We start from the raw sequence: 24,613 nt of genomic DNA, 5'->3' as shown, positions 1-24,613 counted from the left end.
CTTCTTGCAGCATATACAAGCATGAGCAAGAAAATGATTGAAAACACATACTCTTGCGACAGGTATAAGACACTGTTAAATGTAATAGACTCGTTTCTAAATAAGTGAAGCAATAGAAAACTGTCAATCATATTTTTCTCCTTCAGGCATCAAACCTACACTTTAGCTGTGGAAAGAGCTTCAGAGAGCAATGAAATTCTTGTCCCAAAGCAAAAACCTTTGTACAGCAAAGCAGCGAGAATCATCCAGCGAGCATGGAGGATACATGTTGTTAGTGATCACAGTAACTGGTGTTACATTTCAGTAATTTTCTCCATAACGGTAACTTATTAAATGGCTTTAGAATGATTAAAAAGCTAGTTGTACATACCTGTTTCTGCATGTCTAGGATACAGCTGTTTTCAAGCACCTCAAGAAACTTGTGAACTTCCATAATGAAGGAGACCCACGTCTGTTTCTTAGATTTATTAACCCTGTGGAGGTGAGGTACAGTAGCTCATGTGCAGATGTCAATCCTAACTGAGATGTTTTCTGTTTACCAAAACAATGTAAATGTTTTGTTTCAGGCTACCATTTTAGACGCTGCTTCAAGGGCCCTCGTCCGTTTCAGACTAGGGGGAGTAAGTGATGGTGTTCATATTTTTCATATTTATAACAAAAAGTTAAAAACAAATATTAAATATGAATAAAACTGTCCAGACTTCCTATCCCCCAAATATCTACTACAAAATCTACACCCGTGCACCAGTAGTGGACATGTGTGCCTCCAGCCCTAAGGATTACACACGTGCACAGCAAAAGAAACTTGTGCCAGGACCGATCCATAATGGCCAACTGATGATCTGTGCGGATGATCACTCTGGGTGGTACCAGCGGGTGGAGAATAATGGCTGGAGAATTTTGTCTTGCAGGGTAAAATCTCCACTATGGACACTGTAGATATCAATCCACTGAGCTCATGAATTTGATATATTGGACCTTTTAGCCATTTGTAGCACTTTATACCATTAGCCTATTTAAACATTGTTGCTTAACTGAGCATTATACTGTATTTCTGAGTCTCACAATATTTTTTCTCTTCAAAAGATTTCGGCGTTCAAAGACCCAATCGCTCAGGACACCAACTGCAAGAAGATGGAATTCCATTACTGCAAAATAATTCGGCAACAAGATGTTGCAAGAAAAAAGAAGATTAGAAAGATTGAATGGATGAGAAAAATGTATGTGTACGTGTAAAGTTAAGGCTCACCTGATTCTTTCCACATTTTAGCATAATTGTACACTCATCAAAACTATGGAATAACACAAATTTTAAAAAATCCAAACTTTGTAATGATAATGTATAGGGATGTAACAATATTATCGATACCTGTGATCGCAATAGCAAAATTGTCTGAATATTAGCGTTGTCACATGACTGTATGAAACGATTGGTCTTCCAGGCCTATAGAGAATGTTTGAAAATATTACCTTTGTCAAGGCTCATCTGGTGGAATTATTTTATTTTATACAAGGGATTTCTGGTCATTTGACCCATATCATACTATAACTCATACCTCTAAGCAACAGGTACGATTAGAGGATAAAGAAAATAGAATGCTTATGGCACGTTTCCAACCAGCCATCATTTGTCATTTCACAATATTGCAATAAATATTGTACCATGGACTTCATACACAGAGGTTTTATCGTACAGTGAGATTTTGATATTGTTACATCCCTAATAATGTATATACACAGGGTATATTTATTTTCTTCAATGTATACTTAAAATTCAGTTTTCTTTCCTCATATGTGATAACAGTTTGCACATTCTCTATTACCGGTTCATAGGTATGCAGTAGGACTCCTGCAAGCTACTCCAGACAGTGAAACAGCGTTGTTGATGCAGAAATCTACACAGAGAATGATGGATTCACTGGAACACATTGAACCAGATTCCGTTACAGAGCAGGAGGTAGATGATTTGCTTGCATGGACCAACGCTCTCAATTTTAATGAGTAATTATACTATTTAATTTTTAACACACATTTGACCTCAAATATAATAAAGTCAAAATCATCTAACTAAAGTAAGGGTATTTCAAATCAATCTATTTTTAGGTATATCAATGAATGGATGGATTTGGGGACCAGCAAGTGTTGCATATAGAAAAAACGTAAGACCATTTTAATGGTGCTTTGGAAAAGCTGTCAATTATTGTATAAACGGTGTTTTGTGGCATTATATCGCCATCTGCTGGGTGGGACGGGCATTGACTCCTCTCCCTGTTCCCCGTGGAAGTGCGTTTTCTTTGTTCTTCAATAAAACTTTTTTAATAAAAGGTTTACGAGTGTTTGGTTTCCTGTTTTTTGTTTTTGACAATATTAAATTAATCTGTTTTTTGTGGAATTTAATTAATCATTAACCGAAAGACGCACGTGCGACGAAAAGTCGGATCTCTGATGACGTTCTGAAATATCGCGAGACTCCTGTACAGCACACATAGCCAATCAGATGTCTCCGTCTTGACTGGACGTGCTGGTCGCAGTTCGCAAACATGGCGGACTACAAAGGTGCTCCTTTGGCTTCAACGCCAAAAACATTAGATCCGGCCGAATATTTTAATCTTTCACACGATTACAGACGGGCTGAGGAGGATAGAGCTGCTCTGAGGGCTCGACTGAAGAGGCAGTATGTGCTGCAACTCAACAATCCTCATCGGAAAGAGCTGATCGTAAGAGAGATGTTATACGGATGACACTTTCAAATCCATTGGATTGCGTAAAGCAATAATTGCAGTGCGCGCCGTATTTCCTCTCAGTGCGTTGTATTAGCTTGTCATTTAAAATGTGTAATTTGGTTAAAATGTCTGTTTAAGAAAGTCGCTTTGTTAAATACCGAGCCAGTGCTCGAGTGACCTTCAGTGTTATTGCTGGCGGATTGTTTTGGGTCGCATGTACCGCTATTAGGTGTTAAATCGCGATATTAAAAATGTTGATAAACTTGTATCTGCAGCAACATAATAACGTCAAGACCATGTTCCGTGTGTTTTTATTTGTAGGAGGATCCTGCTCTTACGCGCTGGACATTTGCACGTACCAACAACGTGTACCCCAACTTTAGACCGACTCCTAAAACGTCATTGCTGGGTGGCTTGTTTGGAGTCGTACCCCTCTTTGTTTTGTACTTTGTGTTTAAGACAGACAGGGTGAGACACATTTTAAACTTCTGATTCATGTCACAGTGTGCTAATTCTCATTTCTTGCACTGATTCGTTTTTCATCCACAATTCTTATATTGCAAGTCAAAGTTATTTCAATGCGATTTGTCTTTTTCCAGGACAAAAGAGAGGCCAAAATAAAGGCAGGAAACTTGGAACGTCCCTATAGGCTGACATCTTGAGAGCAAATTGTTGTTTGACTGTTTATTGTAATCAAAGTACTTGTAATTATTAGATAATAATAAAATACTTTATCGTTGAAAATTCTCTGTTCATGTCATTACTGAAGAAAGGGAACCCAGTCTGTTATGTTTGGTAATATGATTTATTTGGTTATATTCCAACAGCATCTTTCATTGTAACACTTGTAGATCGATATTTTTCTGTTTAACTAAACATTTCTCATTTCTTTCTATTAAGAACTGATTCATTTTCACAGATTTATATCTTGTGACACTGAAAGTGATCAACCTTTTTTATTTGCTGCTTGGTTTCCATTTTGGATTGAAGTGACTCACTAAGCTATCCCAACATTTGTAATAATTCTTATCCAAACGTTGACATGTTTCAAGTCCCCATTTAGTCACAGCCATACTGAAGGATGACTCAAACATGAATGCCTGTGAGAGACAGAGGATAGATTAGGAAAATGTATGCTTAAAATTCATGTGTCGTGATGCATTAAATATAGTATAAACGTTACCATAGTGCCCCCTGCAACTCTCTCTGGTTTCAGAACAACTGTGCTGTTCTTCTCAAAACAGTCAACATCAGGCCCATGAGGGGTCATTATGCTGTGCAGACTGCCTCCTCCAGGTTGGAAACCCTCTTCCTTTGCTTCATAGTGACCCTTGATCAATCCCATGAACTCACTCATGCAGTTCCCTTTTAGCACAGACAGAGGTCGCTCTTTAGCAACTCTTGACTTGGTTTCAAGAGAAGCCTGTTCAAGGACATGTACTTACTGTGGTAATAAGGGGGGCGAAAGGTATGGTCAGCCACACCCCAGCGAGGGGGAAAGATGACAAAATCTGCGATGGCAACACCTGGTCTTGTGGACTTTGCTGTCAGTACAGTGAAAATCGATGGATCCTGAAATCAAATGTTAGGAAATGTTGATTCGCAGTACACGAAAAGTATCAAATGTAAGCCAAACGGAAAAACACTCACTGCATGATCAAATGCTACACAGTTGATAACCATGAAATTCTCCAGGTTGTATTTGTACGGTGTGTAGTTTCCGTGCCATGCCACTACATTAAATGGCGAAAAATCCTGTTGGAACAAGAAAGTGTATTATGAAAACAATTGAGTATGGGTATTTCACAATGTATAAATTGCTATAGATTTGGAATAAACAATCAATAGTAATAAGTCAAACTCAAAACACTAAGATGTCTATTCAATATCCTCAATACAACATTTAAAATTAATTTTCTTTTCCAGTACTTGTTAAAATCTCCAATTTTATAAAGACATCAGTTGATAATATGGCAGCAACGAGATTTTGAATGCTTGCTGCAAAATCAATATAATTCATTACAGCAGAGACTGCCTGCTGTCCCGACCCTCATGATCCCCCAGTTGTTCCAACCCACCCCCTCGCACAAACACACGCATCAGTCACAACTTTACACACAAACATTACTGTTTTTACAGTTACATTCATACTCACAAAGACACAATTCAAGCACCCTGGGGCTTCTGGGACCCCACAGGTTTGTAATCTCCTCACAAACATTAAAGGCCTCAAGGATAACTCTACCAGACTCGATTAAGATGAAGAAATAACACGTGTACACACAAAACACAAACATATTTTCCCAGTCAAGCAAATAATAAGTTGATTGAGCAATTTAAGCACTCAGCTGGAGGACAAAAACATCAGGATAAGGCTGTACCATCTCCTTCAATATATAGATCTTCTCAATTTGGGACCACGCAGACGGTGTGAAGAGAGCAAGACACAGATGTCTTTTAACAAGTAACAGCGCCTTTTCAAAGTGTTGCTTGTGATGCTCATATGTTTTAAGTCTTATTTTCCTCTGACATCTTATCCAATTATTCACTCAACAGGACACAAACAGGTACGGAAACAAGTTTAGTGCCAAACTAATACATAGATTTCTAAATGTAACAACTGGTCATTTTGTGGTATAGTTGACACTGAAGGTTTTTATGTACCTGTTGACAGGAGAAGAACTTGCCCTGGTACTTGTTGACAATGGTGTAACCGGTGGCCACAGTGCGATCCTCATACCAAGCCGAAGGCGTTTGGAAGTCCCTGGGGTTAGCAAGTCCATTAGCCCCTGAAATATCACCGAATAAATTGTCATTTTTAAAAAAACTATTGAATTAGACTTGTATCATATCCCAAAACGCACCAATTGGACCCAAATCTGGGAGTTCAAAATGCGCTCCAAAGACCTCCAGAATGTATCCCCTGGTCTCTCCAAACACATCCACACTGAAACGCATCCCTTGCTGGAAAACAAAAAGTGCAAGACTTAAGAGAATAAAACCGCAGGGCAGTGGTTGGTTTACATTTTTATATTGTTTATAAGAATGAATATAACTAATGGTTAAATATCAAAGTAACTTGAGTGATACAGGAACATCAGCAAAACACCTGAACGACACAAATCTCATTGGGCTCCACCATCAGCTTTCCAAATTCTGTAGTAATTAGGATTTCACCTTGTTGAGGAACTGAAAAACAGGTTTTATCAGATACAACAGAATAATCAAGAAGATCAATTAATTCAGAATAAATGGAAAAATAATCTTACCAATAAGAAAGTCACCATCTGCATTTTGGAAACACCTATGAAATAAACCATCTGTTCTTACTATTTCAAAAGTGATGCATACTAAATAGCAAATGGTAATAAAATCAGTGGTTTGCACTCAAATCAAACTGACTTGTCGGTCATTGATGTGTTACAGGTGTAGATGAGGATGGCGAGGCCATTACGAGATTTCGAATCTCCAGCTCCACACAGCGTATGCAGACCCTAAAAATCAAACCAATGACAAGCAGCAATATTATTTACGCAGACAGCAATCAATCACAATTCATACAGTAAGTACAAGTAAACTTACCGATATGAAATCCACCCTTTTTTCAGATGTTTTGGGGATGTTAAACGGTTTCCACCGAAGCTGTCGAAAACGTACAATCATGTTAATTGTTCATCTGAAACAATAGCCTTTAGTTTTGTATGATATTCATACGTTACCTGGTTGGGGTCAGGCTCCACTTCATTCCAGTTCTCTGTAAGATCTTCACAGCTCATTGCAGTGAAGGGCTTGTGACGCACAGAAGGTAAAATGCGATACAGCCAGCTAGAAAAACCATACGTTTCCCGTTGATTTGACTTGGATTTGACAAATTCAACATTTTTCTTAACACATTTTGCCTACCTTCTTTTATTGGTGGACCGTGGGCAAGTGAAGGCAGATCCAGACAGTTGCTCAGCATAGAGGCCATATGGACACACTTGTGGATTGTTCTTAAAAAAAATCTAAATTCAGCATTTATAAATGATAATTTGTTTTAATTAATACAGGTTTTGGTATACCTGTCCCTCAGGTAAAGATCCCGGACAGCGGGGGTCCTCAGAGGCGAACTCATTGCCAAAACCACTCATGTACTAAAACGCGGACAAAAATTATATCCATAATATTGTATTTCAGTATTAACTTGTAAATGGTTAAGTGTAATTTCATCGTATAATGGTTTAAGCAATGTTAACAAGCAAAGAAAGACAAAGGAAACAGCAAAACACTAAACTGCCACTCATGACCATCTCAGTATCACTATGAGTGGGCAACAATCCAACAAATGCGCTTAGTCATCGTGCGTCTGCATGTGTACATATGTTTACACCCCCTCAACAAAGCCCCCAAATTGAGATTGCATCATTTAGGCTATTAAATCTAAGTGTAACTGGAACAGATCAGATATCACCCGAATACATGACAATAATGGGACTATCGGATACAATTTTGAGCGATCTGTTGAAGTTGAGAAGCTGCGTGTACTTCTGAGCAAAGATCAAGCTCATCTGGGCAGCTGCTCAATCCGGCGATCTGATTGGCTAATATGAAACGCCCCCCAGTTTTTCATCACAGAGGTTCGGTTTTCAGCATTCTTTATAATGCAAGAAGTAATAACAAAGCACGGTTTTCACAAGTGAACGAACTTGTAATAAGTTGAATGAAAAATAAGTATATCAACATGCGTTAGGATTTCTTTCGATTTAAGACTTGAAAAGGCGCTTCACATCTGGACCGAATTAACCATTAGACATGTAACATGACAATACCTAATATGACCTTATATTATACCTAGTTTCATTTTAGGCAAGCATTCGTCTATGCAGTCCAAAAGCACACTTACCTTTAGACCAGTCATTGTACGGTGTATATTGATGGAGTCTGTTTAAACTTCAAAACGACCGATCGTACCGAGCGCTCTCTTCCTGCAGAAGACCGAGGGAGGAACTTGGGTCGTATTTACGTTTTTCTCAATATGGTTTTAATTATACGCAGACACGTGACGTAAAGAGATTTGGGCAAAGTTCAGGAGGGGAGGAGAGGGTTGATGTTTACGGGCGTGTACAAATGATGACCCTGGCACCAGGGCCGTTTGAAGGAATTTGGGGGCCCCAAGCAAAATGGACATGGAGGCCCCCCCAAACCCCCGCCCCGCCCGCACACACGCAAAGCCTACAGGAACCACAGCATAGCCATAAAGTTTAAGTTCAACCACACTTTATATAAATAAAAAAGGTTTACAGTGCATAAACTGCTGTTGCATAAACATTCTGAAATATCCATGGGCTAAAGTGACTGGTATTTACACAGTTTGGTGGGAATTCAATAGTGATTTGCACTGTTGTTTTTCTAACAATATGACAGCACACACTTATCAGTTTAAACTCTGGGCTGTGCAGGATATCAGCTGTAATTCTAGAGCTTGTGGTGGTACCTTGTGCTATAGAGGAAACATCAGCACTGAGAAGTGATGCATCTGATGTTGAGGATGAAGTTGATGGTGTAGCTGGGAAAATAATTGAAAAAAAAAATCTGAAATTACCTGTGAAGTACGTTTTACCATTTCACTGTTAGCATATTGAAAGAGGTCACTATTAACAGCTCAGCTCAGTGAGAGAAATTCACTCTACCTTCATCAGTGGAGGTCTCCTTAGGAAGAGCCTGAGGGCTGAGAAATTTAAGCAAAGCACCTTGAGGGAGAAAGAAAAGATGGTAACACTTAATAATAACAATCATTAATAGATGGTAAATTGATAGTTAATTAATCTTTAGTTTACTGTCATTTAACTGTTAGCAAACAGTTAACAAACAATGAAATTATAATTATATGTTTACTAATTATTAGTAGTGCTGTAAATTAACAGTTTATTGTAACACACATTATATCTATCATATAATATATTAGGTATCGGGTAATGATTAAACATTTTTTGTAAACCTTTAAGAAACCATTTTAAAATATCTATAAACATTACATAGATAGACGACCAGATATTCCTAACACTTTGTTAAGGGTTACTAATGCTTAAAAACATCCCAAGCTAATGTTTGATGCACGGAATTTATTGTGTGGTTTTCCTAACCCCCCCATTTGGTAAATAGATCATCACGGTGGAATAGTTAGTATAGCATGCTAACGTTATGCCACTTTCATCAAAACCTATTACAAAGCTATAGCAATGTCATGTCATTAAATACGATAAACAGTGATTCTGGAACAGATCTGCATCTTCCTTATCCCGTTAAAAAACATATTACAGTAGTATGTAACCATATTCCGTCCGAAGTTGCACTAACTGTTCGTTACAAGCAGCATTTGCCGTCAGGCAGGTTACAGGTAACGTTAGCTAACATATTTTTGCAAGCCTACCTGCTGCAAAATGACACCAAGACAAGAAGAGCTATTTTATCCAGTGTAATTTATCACTTACCACTATCTTGTTTATTCTTATCCTCCTCTTCCTTTCTCTTCTTTCTTTTTTGGGATCCTGAAGCATAATTCCGCTTCATGACTGCCGACGGAGGTTTTGTTTTTGCCGGCAGCAGAGATCACGAAAGGGGCCCCTTGAGGGGGATCCCAATAAAAGTGTCATTGCACTTTACTGCATTGACTGTCAAAGGGGCGCTCAGTTTGTCGTTGCATTTTATTCTTAACCAGTTGTTGTCTTTGGGCCCCAGGCCAGCTCGGGGCCCCCGGCCAGCTCGGGGCCCCAAGCAATTGCTTGGTTTGCTTGCCTTGTCGCGACGGGCCTGCCTGGCACGAGAACAGCAAATGCCACTTTGGCCAAGTTCATAGGTCCAAGAGAGGCCTCCTTTATTCGGATTAATTTGTATTAAAGTTCATTTGGGATAGCCTAGTATAGCGGGTAGCTGTAATTTTACTTCAATAAATACAAATATTTGGTAAGGCCTGCAGTAAACTGTAGCTGCTTGCGTAATGATGCTAACTTAACAATGCGTAAAGAATACAAATCTATGCCTTGCATGCACAATGCACCGAAGCCAACCCCGTTCAAATGCGTTTGCTGTTTTTCATAATTTAAACATAAGCGGTAGGCCAAGCCATTATGTTGGTTTGTGGTTGTAAGGTTCCACAGTATGAGACTGAACTTGGGCACCGGTCCAATTGCGCATTTATTTCTGAGAAAATGAATAGGCGTGATAAAAAACAGAAAACAATATCACGTCGAACCAATTTGCCTCTTTCATTCCGCAAACTATTTCTCTTTCTCTCGTCTTCTGGGGAGGTGATGTGTTGGTGGGGTAAATTATGGCAATTCTCGTGGCGAGGCGCAAATAAAGTCAGAGCGGCAGAAGTAACTGTTCTCTAGTGAAGCGTGCAGCTGTGCGGAGACTCCCGCTGGCAGGCCGTTTAGGTGCTGTGCTCAAGACGAGAAAGACTAATGCCGGAAAATATCTCGACCCAGTCTGCGGAAATTGATCTGCTCCTCGGGGGAAAAATGACTGATTTTAATTTCGCCACGCCCCTCTCTCTACCTCTCCTCTTCTTAAAGTAAGCTGCGCTCTTCCACGGGCAATGGAGAGACAAAATACCTCATGATAGGTGCACAGATGAGCAAAGGCATTTTCTATAATACAGCCTTGATGTTCTTCCCCCTGGACGAAACTACATGTTGATGGGCTTGAAATCAGTCTCCTACCAATTTGGTGCTTTACAATCACACGATGCTATCTGTAAATCCTGAAACTAGCAAAGGTGACACAAGCCAGAGTCTTTAAAAAGAGACCATTCTCTCAGCATTGAAATGTACCAATTACATGATACATATGCTTAACAAGCCTCTTTATTCATGCCAAATATTGTGTCTTGATCTCTTTCTACCGCATTTGCACCAATAGCAGTTCCACTCACTGCTGAGTAGAATTGCTGCGACACCCAGAAGAACACCCTTTTAAAATGAAGAGCAACTGGCCTTGTTGAGTTTCTCTCCATCGGCTGTAATGTTATGCAAATGGTTTAATATGAAGATAAAGACTGTAGCGGCATGCCACGCTTTACCAGTTCAAGCCCTGGTGCATCCTCAGAGCCTTCGCTAATGAGTAAGGGATTATTCTGGAGTCGTTAAACGGTGCCCTGCCTGACATCCGTCCCCTCCTCCTTCGGTTATGCCCATTAATGCACTGTACACAGACTTTAGAGATACCTTTTACCACCAGCTCCTGCCTTTTTTACACATCAGAATGTCACTGAATAGCAAATTACATTCTCTTCCCACAGAGAAAATTGCTTTCGAATCTCTTAGTTATAAAGATTTTTTTTAGAAAGGAGGGGGGAAAAACATGCGGAAGCATAATTACTTGAAAATCTCATTGGCAGTTGTTGCTGCCGGTTGCTCAGGGAATTTATTTAAGGAATTATGTGGAAATGCTTCTGTATGTGTGTTTGGATGCGTGGAAGAATTTGCACTAAAATGCACTTTTATACCAATGCATTAAGTGTAACATAACTGACATAAGAAAGCGCTCACCGGCTTAACGGTTTAGATGATGTGAGATAGCTTAGCACGTGTCAGCTGACCTAATATCAAACGCCAGCAGGGATTCAGGTAACATCTGATTGATTCTCTAAGGCCGACACACATGCAGTAAATGTATTATTCAAAGCTTTGCTAGTGTGGCGTCAAATGGGAAGGAAGCACATATGGTTTGTGTCTGTTGGTGAGAGAGCAAAGGAGAGAGACAGACGCGTGTCCACTGTCACTTTTTGACCCTGTAAAGTTCCTGCAGGGGTGAGAGTCCGCCATGACCCGAGATACAGAGTGAATTTACTGCTACTACTTCCCAACCACGGGGACTCCGAGCACCTAGAAATGGAGAGGTAAGAAATCCAATATAGATTGCATGGCTTCACTTGGCACCCCATCGTGCCGTTCAGAGCTGCAACCCGGGATCAAAACGTTTTTGTGTCTCCCACCAAATTGGTCTGGAGAGCTTGGGTAGCATGGCAGCTTCCCCTAATGATGCCCTCCGATGCATTCACATAAAATCTTCAGCCCTCTCCGAATATGGTCTACAAAATTTATTTTCCACACATACAGTCGGTAGAGCACAAACAAACTAAAATATCCCCTTTTATCTCTGTCAGCCACCCTTGATGACTTCCAATCTGCTAGCTACAGGGAAGCAAAACAAACATAACTATGGGAGCTTGCATCCTGAAGGAGAAAAAGAAAGAGGGGAATAGAATAACTGGCCTCGTGCGGAGGCAGAAACTGGACTGAACAGAAGGAGAGCTGTCACAGCGGCCATTACCGTCACAGCTGAACACCAGAGAAACCATCTCAGCACTAGGCAGGAAGCTAATTTCATTTGAGATGAAGTCTCAGATGAACTGCTGGGGATTATCCCTTATGAGTATCCACAGACCTCATTAACAATACGCTGAGACATTACGTTTGTGCTCTATCAACATCTCCTGGGCAACACAGAATGAATGTCAATCATTTAAGTTTTGGGTCAACAGCAGTTTGGTTTTAAATGACGAATGATGCTTTAAAGGTCCACTAGATGTCACCAGAACCAATACAGCGTGATTGGGGTTGATCACTGAAAACAAAACAATTTACTTGTTACAGAAGTGGACGTACGTTCTACGTATAGGCTACTATCATCTATTTTAGTGTATACATATTCATAATCTTAAAACCAGAAAAATAGTTAGCCTACACATATATGGAGACCCTCTATTTGACACCTGAAATATATTTATAAACAAATGCTCCTGCCCGAATAAGATTTAAGTTTATTACGTTTCAGTTGTGTCAAATATTTTTTCTTCCTTCCGTCTCCCTCCTGTGATATTCTTGGGCTCAGCGAAAGACACGGAAATTATTTTCCTTCCAATGAAAATCTCTTGATTGCTTCTTTTATACGAATGTCTAAATGTCATTTTTTTCCTTGTATCGTTTTTCAAAATTTACATAAAACTCAGACAAGGTCAGATAGCAGCGAAGTCCCTAATTTCCTCTAATCAACTTTCATTTGCATGGCGATATTTGCGCGCGTTATCGACGCTAACTGAATAAATGGACTTCTTCAAACTCAAGGGGAGAGGTTTTGATAAGCTCCTGGGAGAAGAAGAATAATTTGCATGTATTACTTTGATTAACTTAATAAAGTATTGTCATTCTTGAATTTAGACATTCATATTCTTTCCAAGAAGCAATCAATAAAGGGCAAGAGCGCCTCTTTAGATCATCAGCGCGCACGAACCCTCTTTACAACCAAAATACCGAAATCAAATGTCCAGCGGCGGCTCCTTGCTCCTCTTCAGGCCTAAACGATAATAAGAGAGCAGACGCAAAATTGTTCCAACTCATATTTGTGACCTTTCACCCGAATGCGTTATTAAAGAATCCATTCCACGCTTCACGTTCCACAAATCGATGAGAATGCGGAGGAGACCTCACTATCTCCCATAATCTACAAAAAAATGACATACTGTCTTGAAACGATGCGCAAAAATAGATATAAACTTTAATAAAACTTCCAAATGAGGCCAGACAGCAGCAGTCGAATGATTTATAGTAGGAAAATAATTTAAAAACATAAGTCGTCCTTTTTCGGTTTAGTCATTCAAAAATAAGAGAAAGAAACTTTTACATTTAAATAGACAGAATTCTAACTACTGGAAAGTATTGAATGAAGGAAGCACACAAAATAACAATAACCAGAAATGTCTTAATGCAGTTATATACAAATATTCGTGTGAATGTTAAGACAGATTTTAAAGTGAAAAACATTTATTCTAGTCCACATCAAGATAGGATTTCTTGCTTTTTTACATCCACACATGTATTAACACTTCTCAGTTCGCAAGCATCCATATACGAGCCATAAAAAGCCTAAAAAACAATCATATAATTGGGAGCACATCCAGAACCAAGCAGGATTAAATCAATTAAATCGTTAGATTAAATAAAATTAATTTCTTGACCATGTCTTTGGTTCGTGTTTTCTATCTGCTTTTAGGTCAATTGTGACAATGGGCCCTTTAGAGATAGAGAAAGCAAACAGACGATCTACACTTGAGTCAGCTGCATAATGGACATTTTATTGTGGCAGACTCAATTCTGTTCCATGTTTCAATACTGAAATAATTTACCAGTGTTATCACTTCATCCTCTCATGTCTATAGTCAGACCTCGCCATGCTGTCCACTACATGGATAACAGTCACAATTTCCCCCTCACACAATTCACAAATTCCACAAAATCTGGTCCAATGAAGCTTGAAATAAGTTTAACACCGAATAACTGATGTTAATAAATGTGGTTTTGGATCGCCATGCCTGAGCGTCTGTAGACACGCAAATGTGCAAATGTTTGACAATAGCCACAGCTCCTAATTCTTGAAGTGAGAGCTTTCAATCAGCACACGAGCATCTTTCTGGAACACAACCAAACAAACAATGATTTGGCCCCAAGCAATAAAACAATTGTAATCCTAGTCATTTGTGTCTTAAGGGACAGGATAATTTTTGGTTAAAATGTTTGAGTTGTCTTTCCTCTTCCTCCTTCTCTCTCCCTCTTTTTGAATAAATTCAAATTATCGAGTCAGCTGAACGAAATTAGAGTCCTTTTGTTTTTATTAGTGCGTATTACTGTTGAAAATTACAGATGATCGTTGCGTTCTGGTTTGCTATTGTTGTTCCGATCATCGACTGTCATTCCAAACTTAAGCTAACAAAGTCATTAAATTGACTCCCTCGCGCTCTCATTATGCGTGGTGTTAATAACCACTAATTAACTTTGCTTACGCGCGCGTCTGAGAGCACGTCTTTTTGTTCGCCCTTTCAAGCAGAGCAGCATCCAATTAAGTCACAGCAACAGGAACGAAGACACGCCACCTCTGGAGCACCACTGTCATGAACGTGGCTTCTGTATTCAACACTGAACCCGACAACCATACAACCCTAACCAACTAATTCATCATCTGAATTTGCAGCTAATTCGAATTTGCAGTATGGTTTTTAATGTGGTCTGAGGTAATACGATGTGAATCGATTGAAACGGAAATAGACGAATAGATAGATGGATAGATATAAATCACTAAAATGAGAATTAAGGAAACATTGTCCATAAATGTTTTAACATCTTGCATGCTGCTGTGCTCGTTTGGTTTAACTTTACGCACGTCTTTTGGATAGCTGTTGTTAACACCAGGAGATGGCGCTGCTTGAAAACACGGGAGTGGTGAAGCCTACAGAAGAGATTTAGACACGCACCAAAACGCAGCTGTTGACTGGTGTAACGATGTAAGGTGTCACCTACTGTTACTTACAGTTTCAGAAAAGCTTCTCGTTGTCGGAACAGGAGTGGTTTGCGTGCGCCTAGCCAAAACCCAACAGCCATGTAAACCCTGCAAAACAGAAGACGATTGTAGAAATTATCAAGTTAGGCTGTTGTGAAAATATGACACACTGTGGTATCGGGTAATAGAGGAGCGTGAAACTGACTGGCACCCACTAACAGCTTGCTTGCCCGCACGTAGAGCGCTAAATAGACTCGGGACTGAATCTGGGAAAATTGCGCATTTTTTTCAAATGCGTGCGTGTAATTAGTGCATTTAAACAAAGCGCGGATGTCCTGCTGGCGGTAATAGTCCCTGACATTTCTTTTCTTGGGTTAATAACAGAGCGCGTATAAATGAATCAAATTGTGCCCCCAAATTACATAGCGACTTTAAATACCCGTCTGCATTACGCGGCTGTTTGGAGCGAGGAAAAACGTCTTATATTGTTATTATTGTCATTATTGTGTTCTGTTGATCTGCTCGTGGTTGGTGCTGAAGTTTCAGGAAAGAAATAATTTGTCGTAATTGGCAAGAAGGCGAAAGCCCCTGTTCGAATTATTTTCCACGTATATTTATTGTTGTTTATGAAGAGTGTTGCAGTTAAACCCAGTTATTGCGCAGTTCAAACATGTATACGTTATTTAAACCTTTACAAATAGGTCCATATGCACACACACACTGTTCCACATATGTTCAGGTGCCTGGTCTTGGTACCACTACAAAGTGTAATTTACAAAGAGAGAATAATTTGCAGCTCAGTTGCAAGTTTGAGATTGAATTGTGAAAATTATTCTTTTAACATTGATGGGTCTGAGCGGTGGTTAGGGTCATGCCATCCGCTGCAGGTTAAATAGACTTTCATTTAAAATTACATTCTCAATCTGTCTCTCCAGTTTGCTGGAGTCCAGTTGCCTGCAGTAGGCTCTCATCGGCCTATTACCACCACCCTCACTTTTTAAGTCAATCATCTATAGCTATCTGATCGCTTCACTCTGAGAGGACAAGCAATTAGACTAGGTGTGTGTATATGTGTGTACGCACTAGATGACCAGGCGTATGTGAGTCTGACCATGATTCAAATAAATGGCTTGTGTCTTTCCTTTATAAAATGTGATATTGGTATGGCATGAAGAGCATTGAAAGAGTAAAATGCATTTTTAAGACGATTCTCAGATAAATGTATAGATGAATATGTATAGCCTTATATATCTTTGTGGATTTTAAACTGACTCTCGTTAAAGAATTTTCAGAAAAACAGCATTAATATCAATGCCAACTAAGCACCCTAAATATCTACTAAAATAACATTTATTATTAATATTACATTTCGTTATTAATCATTTCGTTCATTCATAAAATTCAACAAGGTCCACTCAGAAAAGTCGTTTACTAGTATTCATAAAATTGTTCTCCTAAAGGGTTTTTATACTCCAAGGATGATCAGTAGATTTATATTCAGAGGTTGTATTTTTCAAAAATATATTTAGTCTATTTTATCTCATTTTAATCTAAATGCGGAGGTGTTCATCCGGTAGCCTAAGTAATCCATTATAAGATTCGCTCAGTTCATACCGTTTAACTTTAATAGAAAAATATATAAAGATCCCCCTTGTTCCCTTGGGAGCCAATCAGATTTGCGTTACACGTCAATGCAACAGAATGGAGTGCGGAGCTACTGCGGATCGGTGCATATGGCATTAGCGGCCAGGCTGAGATAGGCAAGAGAGACATTTCAGATATAGTGCGAGAGAGAACCAGTCACCGACACGAGCAAACCCTTTGGCGAAACAAATATGAGTAGTCAATACGACGACGACAGCCGCGACCGAAGTGAATGTAAAAGCAAGTCGCCCACCGTGCTTTCCTCGTACTGCATAGACAGTATACTGGGCAGAAGAAGCCCGTGCAAAGTCAGACAACTGGGAGCGCAAAGTTTGGCAGCAACCGTCAGAGCGGACCACGACCAGTCAACTGAAGGTAAGTTTTTACTGACGCTTTAGCGGTATATTTATTCATTTGACCCGTTTTAGCAAAGATGGCATGGAGTTAAATGATTTAATGCGCACTTTCCAGTATAGTTGGACATGCGTACGGAAATAGTGTCATTCTCAGAAGCAACACTCCCTTGGAGTGCAGTTGGGGTGTGAAGATAAAGTCATGAAAGTTTTGAGCTCTCGCGGTGTAATGTCAGGACGAATCAAATAAAAATAGACATGCTGGTTTTGAAATGCTGAATATCGTGTATTATTTAAGTGCCTGGCATATAGTTTTGAAGGCGTGCCTTTAATGTTTTGCTCATAGAGCTTAGTTGGATTAAAAATATGTTTTATAACTGTAATATTGAGTTCCTTCGTTTTTGTTTCTAGTTACCTCTAAAGAGAACTCTTTCGATTCGGACATGCACCTGCCACCCAAACTGCGCCGGCTCTACGGCCCTGGAGGGAAGTACCTAGACGCCGGGAGGGGGTTTCACGAGCACCTAGAGAAGGGTGAAAGGGAAAGATTGCTGGACCAAGCCTGTGAAAGTCTCAAAATCAGCCAGGCACCACAAGTTAGCATCAGCCGCAGCAAGTCGTATAGGGAAAATGCGTCCTTCAGCCAGGCAGATGAAGGCCAGAGCCCCGAGCACACAGCCCGGGAGCTGGTTGAACTCAGCACTCTGAAGTTTGAAGAGGATGTTGTCAAAGACGAGGTGTGCGGAGACGCCAGTCTGTCTCCTAAGGAGGAAGAGAGCATGCACAACGATGGGGATGTAAAAGATGGAGAGGACAGTGTGTGTCTGTCTGCCGGCAGCGACTCGGAAGAAGGGATGCTTAAACGAAAGCAGAGAAGATACAGGACTACCTTCACCAGCTATCAGCTGGAGGAACTGGAGAGGGCCTTCCAGAAAACACACTACCCTGATGTGTTCACCAGGTATATACCGCAGAATATACAGGGTTTTGTATCAAATTGTGGTGGTGGCCATATAGGTTTCTAAAGTTGTTGTTGAAAACTGTGGGGAAAAAACTGACAGTGCATGTCTCAGAACAGTATTCTTCAAAATATCAATAGTATACACTATTATTTTACACACATATATATTATGTATATTGTTTTTATAGAAATGTTATATTATTTTTGTTATATACCGCAAAAAGCACAAATTTAAACTAAATATTAAAACACCATTCTATATAGCATTTTGGATATCTACGATTTAAGATCTAAGTACCCCATATACCCCATATGTAATATTAATTAATAATCTATTTACACATAGAAATGTTAATGAATTTTGTAAAACATTTAACGCAAAATTACTAATTCAATTATCACATTACTAGTAAATATATTTAAATACCTTACATTTACAAATTGACAGTTAAGTAGGCCTATATTTAATGCTGTGTATGTAAGGCTATAAAATACAATTTTCGTAAATAAACCATTTGTAAAAAAATAATTAAAGTCCAAAATAGATTTAAAATGCTTTTAAAAATAAGCCTGAAATTCAGTACAATTCAATACATAAACCTGCATATAGAAAATTGTTGATTTATATTTATATATTAAAGATACATTTATTCATATATTTACGTATTTTCTGAGGAGGTTTCGATGCATTCCAGCAACAAAACTGCACAGATTCGGTGCAATAGATATCACAACATTCAATACTCATTTAAATGCATAAACACTCGTTTTATGCCCCGCTCTGTCCAATTTTTTTAGATTGATGCTCAACATTATTCTAGATATATAATACAGCTGGTGACTTTGTAAGTTAATGATATAGGCATTTTTAACCATCAAAGGAAATATAAGGGCTTTTATAAGGGCCAGAATGTACAAGGAAATAATTAGCCGATATCATTAAATATCTTTTTATTTTTGTAAAGCCGTTTCGGGTTGATCCATTGTGAGCTGAAAATGCATATTTATTTTTACAACCGCCCATGAACGAGTGGAACAGAGAAACTCCGTGTGTATAATAAAATGTTATAACTACAGAAATAGCGAGGCTTAAAATAAAACATAATGCGTATTTCTGCTATGCATATAGAATTTTATTTAGTTGAAAAATAATAAAAGAACACTGCTAAACAATTACTTATGCACTTGTTGATAAACATTGAAAACATTGTTAAGGTATATTGAGCTCGTGTAATCATTTCTGTGCCTTACAAATGTCTGAAAGACACAAAATCAATATGGCATACAACTATTAAATAAAATAAAAATAACTTATCTGACAAACATCGGTCTACCTAATAACAGACCATTATAACACACAAATGTATACGAAAACCGTTTTTCTTTAACCAACAATGTCGGTGTTGATCATGAAATATCGATGTTTATATTGATGTGGCTCATTCCAGAGACAGACAATTGTCCTAAATTTAGCCAGGTATATTTTCAGTAAATGCTCAATTGTCATATAATAGTCTGGATGCCATTATTTCCATCATTATGTAGTTACAGTGCACTAAAGCCTCGCCCAAAGAAGCGACCCATTATGAAAAATGTACAAGTTATAAGTTCGATTCTCATCAGCACCAAATTGCTTTCACTGGTTCTTGACGATTCAGGCTAAATTGTTTCCTTACTGTGTGTGGAAAAAAGTCTTGCTCACATTTTGGTAATCTATTATTTTCTGTTTCAGAGAGGAGCTGGCGATGAGACTGGATCTGACGGAAGCTCGCGTACAAGTAAGTGCCTGTAGCCGACTTTTGCGACCTTTCTCTGAAAAATATAATACGAATTTGTTTTATTTAAAAGTAATTTAAATAACAGTAAATATGCATACAAACGGATACATATGGCAGCCTGTCAATATTTTGAAGGTAAAGATTATCCAATTGATGTGGGCATACGAATTCTCCAAATTTGCTTGCTTATAGACGTTAAGACAATATACCTAATGGTCTACATTTAATTTCATTTTAAAGTGATAATCGTAAAGTTGGTTAAATGACCCTGCGCGTCACGGTTAGGTCTTTCCTGTTATCGAAAGTTATTATACACAATAGAGCGAACATTTTAGCGGCAATTACACAGACGCCCCTGATTCATAAAAGCGCACTTAGCGAGAGAGCAAACACTGCTATTCCAGGGAGAAAATGGTGTTTGAATTCTCATCGCCGGCGAGGGGGAGAGGGAGGGGTGGGGGGATAATGCTATTTGATTTCCCATTTTGTGATTGCAATAGACCGGCATTGATCCGATGCTTTGCACTTGGAACGAGTGAGAGACTATTAAGGGTGTTTGCCACCCCTCCTTTCTCTATTCAAAGCGTGGCTCGCATGTTCAAGCCCAACTCTTATAACCAAAGAGACAGTGCAAACAAGAGAAAGCTACTAGGGTTATTGCCTGTGTAAAACAACAGATGTCAATTTGGAGATGTGGGAGAACAAATCACTTAACAGGCACGATCAGGAGGTGATAAAGCTAATAAATTCCCCATGGGGGCCGTGTAATGCAAAACAGCTTTGAGGGGCCAAGGTGCCTGTTGGATCTTCTGTTGACACTTTACTTCATTATTAGCCCTGGTGTGCAGGTCCTGTTCCTATGGTAAAACCTGGCGCAGTGTCGCTGGATAGGAGGGGTCGTGGGAAAGTTAAATACCCTTTTGAGGCAACTTACATTTAGAGGAATTTAATTTAAAGTGCATTAATTGTTATTGGATGCTGTTCAGCTGTTAGTTCGACATCTTTTGTTAACACTGCTGTTAATTACAACGCTCCACCCTGTTTTTGGTTCCTCCGAACTAGATTTTAATTAGCAAAGTTAGGGTAACAGACCGTAAGTTTAGGGCCATGTAATTACCATTGACTTCCAGCCTATTTGTCACTTCATTAAAGCGAAGCAAATATTGCACATGAAGCGACAAGCTCATGCTTAAACGACCATGCAGATTGGAATATTAATGGGTGTTTCAGAAATGCAAAGAGACAGTTTTCAACTTCTCAATGCCAACTTTTTTAAAACACTTCACAGAAGCAATACTTATAAGCATCCCCCAGAATTTTAATATGAACAGTTGAAATCCAAAATGCCTTCCTTTTAATGAGGCTGTTGTCCCAATTCTTAGGTTTGGTTTCAAAACCGAAGGGCAAAGTGGAGGAAACGTGAAAAAGCGGGCGTCCAGGCTCACCCAGCGGGCCTTACTTTTCCCGGGTCACTGGCGGCCGCTCACCCCCTGAGTCACTACCTGGAAGGAGGGCCTTTCCCACCTCACCCTCACCCTGCTCTGGAATCAGCATGGACCGCTGCAGCTGCAGCCGCTGCTGCATTCCCAGGTCTGGCCCCGCCCCCCAATGGCTCCGCCCTTTCACCTGCCACACCCCTCGGATTAGGAACCTTCCTGGGAACAGCAATGTTCAGGCATCCAGCCTTTATCGGTCCCACTTTTGGGAGGTAAAAACAACTTGCTATTACTATACAGGTCAAATATTTTATTTATTAAATTTAAAATATAAATATATTTTACCCTTGGCCTGTGTGATAGTGAACTAAAAGTGCACAGTATCACAGAAACTCTCTCTCCACTCTTCAGACTCTTCTCAAGTATGGGTCCTCTCACCAGTGCTTCCACAGCCGCAGCCCTTCTGCGCCAAACTGCACTGCCAGTGGAGAGTCCGGTGCAGCCACCGGCAACCCTTTCAGAACCTTCTTCCTCCTCCTCCTCCTCCTCCTCCTCCTCCACGGCTGCTGACCGCAGGGCATCCAGCATCGCAGCTCTGCGTCTAAAAGCAAAGGAACATTCGGCCCAGTTGACCCAGCTTAACATTCTGCCATCCAGTACTGCAGGGAAGGAAGTCTGCTGATCCTTCTCCTTAAAAACAAGATGTTTAAGAAACCATCTCGACTAAAAGCACGACCAAATTCATATAGCACTAGCACACTGGAGACCCTTCCGACTCTGGAGTCACCTCATTTTCACAGCACCTCCCAATGGACACCATCACCAAAATTCACATGCAAAACCTTTTTAAAGCCCTTAATACTCATGAGTTTTGAGTGTAATGTAGGAATAGGGCTAGTTAGGTAGTCCAGTTTCTCGGGTCAGGAGGAAGTGTGATAAATTTACACAGAGAAGCATCATTGGAGCTACACTGCAATACACACAGAACTCATGATCTCTTCCTAGTCTTCTTTCAGCGCTGAAGCAGAGATGAGTCAATATGCCAAAGGGAACTGCCACAACCTGCGAACCCGAAACTGACTTTTACTAATCCTGAATCCACATGCATTCACTCATTGTTGGCCTCAATATTAGCAAATCAAATTCCTGATGATTCAGCTTTACTTTTTGTTTTGAAATTCTTATGTTTAATATGATATTTAGGTGAAAATAATGAAAAAAGAAATCGGTTGTTTGAAAGGATGAAAAATGTGAACATTTTAAACTTTAGCTTGTTTACTGATCTGTTATGGTTATCTTGTATATACAGCTCTGTTTAAAAAAACAATGAAAGGGGGGAGAAATTACAACTAAATAATAGTTTATTTCGAAACATGTGTAGTACTGTAGGAATGGTTTCGAGTAGATTCATCCTCTGTTCGTTTGTTTTGAAGATTTTAGATTTTTAGATTATTTATGTCTACCCGGTAGAGAGCTTGAAGTGCAGGCCGGGAAGTTTTGCTATTCGGCGAGTTTCCCTGTCGCGCGCAGAGACCAGTTAAGACAGAATAAAATAAACTGGTGAAACTTATACCTCCTGTAGGCCTATTATTTAAAAAAAACATATAATACCAATTGAAAATGCATTTTCAAAGGTAAAGCCAACAGACAAATTATTCAGCTGTTCATTTCGAGAAAGCTTCTTGAAAACTTTAACCAAAACATATTAATTGTTATTCTTTAAAATTGTAACATGTAAATATGCATGTTTTATGTTCTACACAAAGCTGTAACTAAATATTAAGATATTCAATAACAGACATTTATTTTGGTGATCATGCCTTGTGAGCGTTCATTTAGAAGAATTGATCAAAGCAACTTTTTTTCGCTTCCTACCACTAAAAATTCGTCAACATAAGCTTAGCTGATGACCAACAACCCTTCAAGCGAAAAGACTAAACGAAGCACATCTGATGCATTTTTATTATGTAGCAAATTATGTCTTAAATGGCCAATTATTCAAGTGGGAGTCCGGAGTTCCTAATAAGAAACTATTTAAAGTGGTCACTTAAACATGAATCCATTAACACGGCTATTTAGTGAGTGTAATGGAATCACAAAATGAAGTTGGCAAAACAGTTTTGTAATTGTGGTATAATATTTTTAGCATGAGCTGAAAATAAACGAAGGCCTAAAATTAATAACAAAATTCATATTAAACATAAGTAAAACATTGTTAGTAAGGGGCAAAATCCGCCTCTCGCAAAAAATCGTCTGCTTTCAATTACTCGGCTATTTCATGTGTCTGTTAACAAACCATTGGACGCAAAATTGGACGCAACATCTGTAAATACCCAACTCCCCGAAGTCCCTTTCTCATTAATGAAGTAACAACCAGTTTATCAAAAAGTCTTTCTTTCGGATTCCTCATTTAATTCTGCAAATCCCTCTCCGTTGGCTCTCACGCGAGAAGCGATGCCATTACCGCAATCAATGCGCCCCATTCAAACCAAGTCATTTTCCCCCATTTGACCCGCATGGTGTCGAACCAAATCGCGTGAAATTACCTCCAGGATTAATTTTCTCTTTTCTCGCGCGCCGCGTTGAAAAGATGTCCTTGTTTTACACGCGCTAATCCGTTTCATTATGACGCCACAAACAAGCGGGATCAGTGAAGATGGAAAAGGAGCGAAATGAAGCCGGGTAGGGAGGTGAGGGGGGATCGTTGCAAATTCTTCGCGCGTTAAGGACCCCCTTGCAACAGGTCCATATTAAACATGTTGGAATGCCATGCGCAGAATATGTTCAAAGGAGCATTAAGCAAAAGAAAACCAATTTTCTCTCCAGTGCCGTACCTCCATGTGAGGTGCATGGGCTTTCTTCTCTACTTGTACAGCGACCACTGGAGCGAACAGCCCACTTCTTGGGATTTTTATGAGATTTTCCCGAATACCTTAATCTTATTGTGAACATTATTAATGAATCGCAAACCAATTTGCTCGTAATATCTGGGGAATTCTCGGCACAATTGTAGAGGCGTTGACCTGAAGTGCCCAGGGCGACTCTCTCTCTAACTCTTTTCTTACAATTCGTGAATGAAAAACGGGCTTTGTGAAGGCCAAATTTGCCTCTTTATTTGCTAAGAGAGTGTATACATAATTCGCTGCCCATGCAAACTCGAGAGCGCCGAAAACACCCGTTTGAACTCATTACGCACGGATAAAAAGCGCACACGACAAACCGACCAAACTATACGTGGTTAAAAATTCACACGCATGATTTTAGTTGTTCGGTTCGTGCGGCGAATAATCGCGTCTCTCCATCCCGACACATCTCGATACACCGGGGGTATAGGCGAGAGCACTAAAGGCGCTTTGATGAGCCTCTCGTCTCCCATTGGATGCGCGGAGTAAGAGAAATCCCGGTG

At 39.5% G+C, this 24,613-nt stretch overlaps 4 protein-coding genes and 1 long non-coding RNA gene across 5 annotated transcripts; 3 read left to right on the top strand and 2 right to left on the bottom strand.

Annotated features, from left to right (window-relative positions):
- Positions 1-21: 21 nt before the first annotated feature.
- Positions 22-2,280, top strand: cUnh11orf65 (chromosome Un C11orf65 homolog; the record flags this gene model as incomplete). Its single annotated transcript, XM_079488006.1, has 8 exons — positions 22-62; positions 147-270; positions 389-481; positions 567-620; positions 700-912; positions 1,087-1,220; positions 1,834-2,001; positions 2,104-2,280. 8 exons carry the CDS (start codon positions 22-24, stop codon positions 2,150-2,152), a joined length of 876 nt encoding a protein of 291 aa, XP_079344132.1. The 3' UTR covers positions 2,153-2,280.
- Positions 2,281-2,501: 221 nt separating this feature from the next.
- Positions 2,502-3,463, top strand: ndufb4 (NADH:ubiquinone oxidoreductase subunit B4). The gene is made up of 3 exons (XM_079447729.1): positions 2,502-2,717; positions 3,045-3,191; positions 3,323-3,463. The coding sequence occupies exons 1-3, from the start codon at positions 2,541-2,543 to the stop codon at positions 3,383-3,385; spliced, it is 387 nt and encodes a 128-aa protein (XP_079303855.1). The 5' UTR covers positions 2,502-2,540; the 3' UTR covers positions 3,386-3,463.
- Positions 3,464-3,517: 54 nt separating this feature from the next.
- Positions 3,518-7,782, bottom strand: hgd (homogentisate 1,2-dioxygenase). The gene is made up of 14 exons (XM_079487690.1): positions 7,606-7,782; positions 6,785-6,856; positions 6,627-6,715; positions 6,443-6,548; positions 6,306-6,365; positions 6,126-6,217; positions 5,993-6,027; positions 5,833-5,912; positions 5,588-5,687; positions 5,388-5,512; positions 4,374-4,478; positions 4,169-4,295; positions 3,907-4,088; positions 3,518-3,823 (listed from the first exon to the last, which is right to left on the bottom strand). Exons 1-14 carry the CDS (start codon positions 7,618-7,620, stop codon positions 3,680-3,682), a joined length of 1,332 nt encoding a protein of 443 aa, XP_079343816.1. The 5' UTR covers positions 7,621-7,782; the 3' UTR covers positions 3,518-3,679.
- A 225-nt stretch (positions 7,783-8,007) lies between these two features.
- On the bottom strand, positions 8,008-9,443 carry LOC306911894. Its single transcript, XR_013788279.1, has 3 exons — positions 9,194-9,443; positions 8,393-8,452; positions 8,008-8,268 (listed from the first exon to the last, which is right to left on the bottom strand). It is a non-coding gene; the product is annotated as an uncharacterized lncRNA (long non-coding RNA).
- Positions 9,444-16,733: 7,290 nt separating this feature from the next.
- arxa (aristaless related homeobox a) lies at positions 16,734-21,889 on the top strand (the record flags this gene model as incomplete). The annotated part of the gene is made up of 5 exons (XM_079487653.1): positions 16,734-17,054; positions 17,444-17,993; positions 19,726-19,771; positions 21,154-21,479; positions 21,619-21,889. Exons 1-5 carry the CDS (start codon positions 16,871-16,873, stop codon positions 21,887-21,889), a joined length of 1,377 nt encoding a protein of 458 aa, XP_079343779.1. The 5' UTR covers positions 16,734-16,870.
- Positions 21,890-24,613: the final 2,724 nt, after the last annotated feature.

The sequence above is a fragment of the Barbatula barbatula genome (assembly GCF_947034865.1).
Source record: "Barbatula barbatula genome assembly, chromosome: 23".
NCBI lineage: Eukaryota > Metazoa > Chordata > Actinopteri > Cypriniformes > Nemacheilidae > Barbatula > Barbatula barbatula.
The sequence above is the reverse complement of the archived record's forward strand: the minus strand, read 5'-3'. Positions and strand labels throughout refer to the sequence as shown.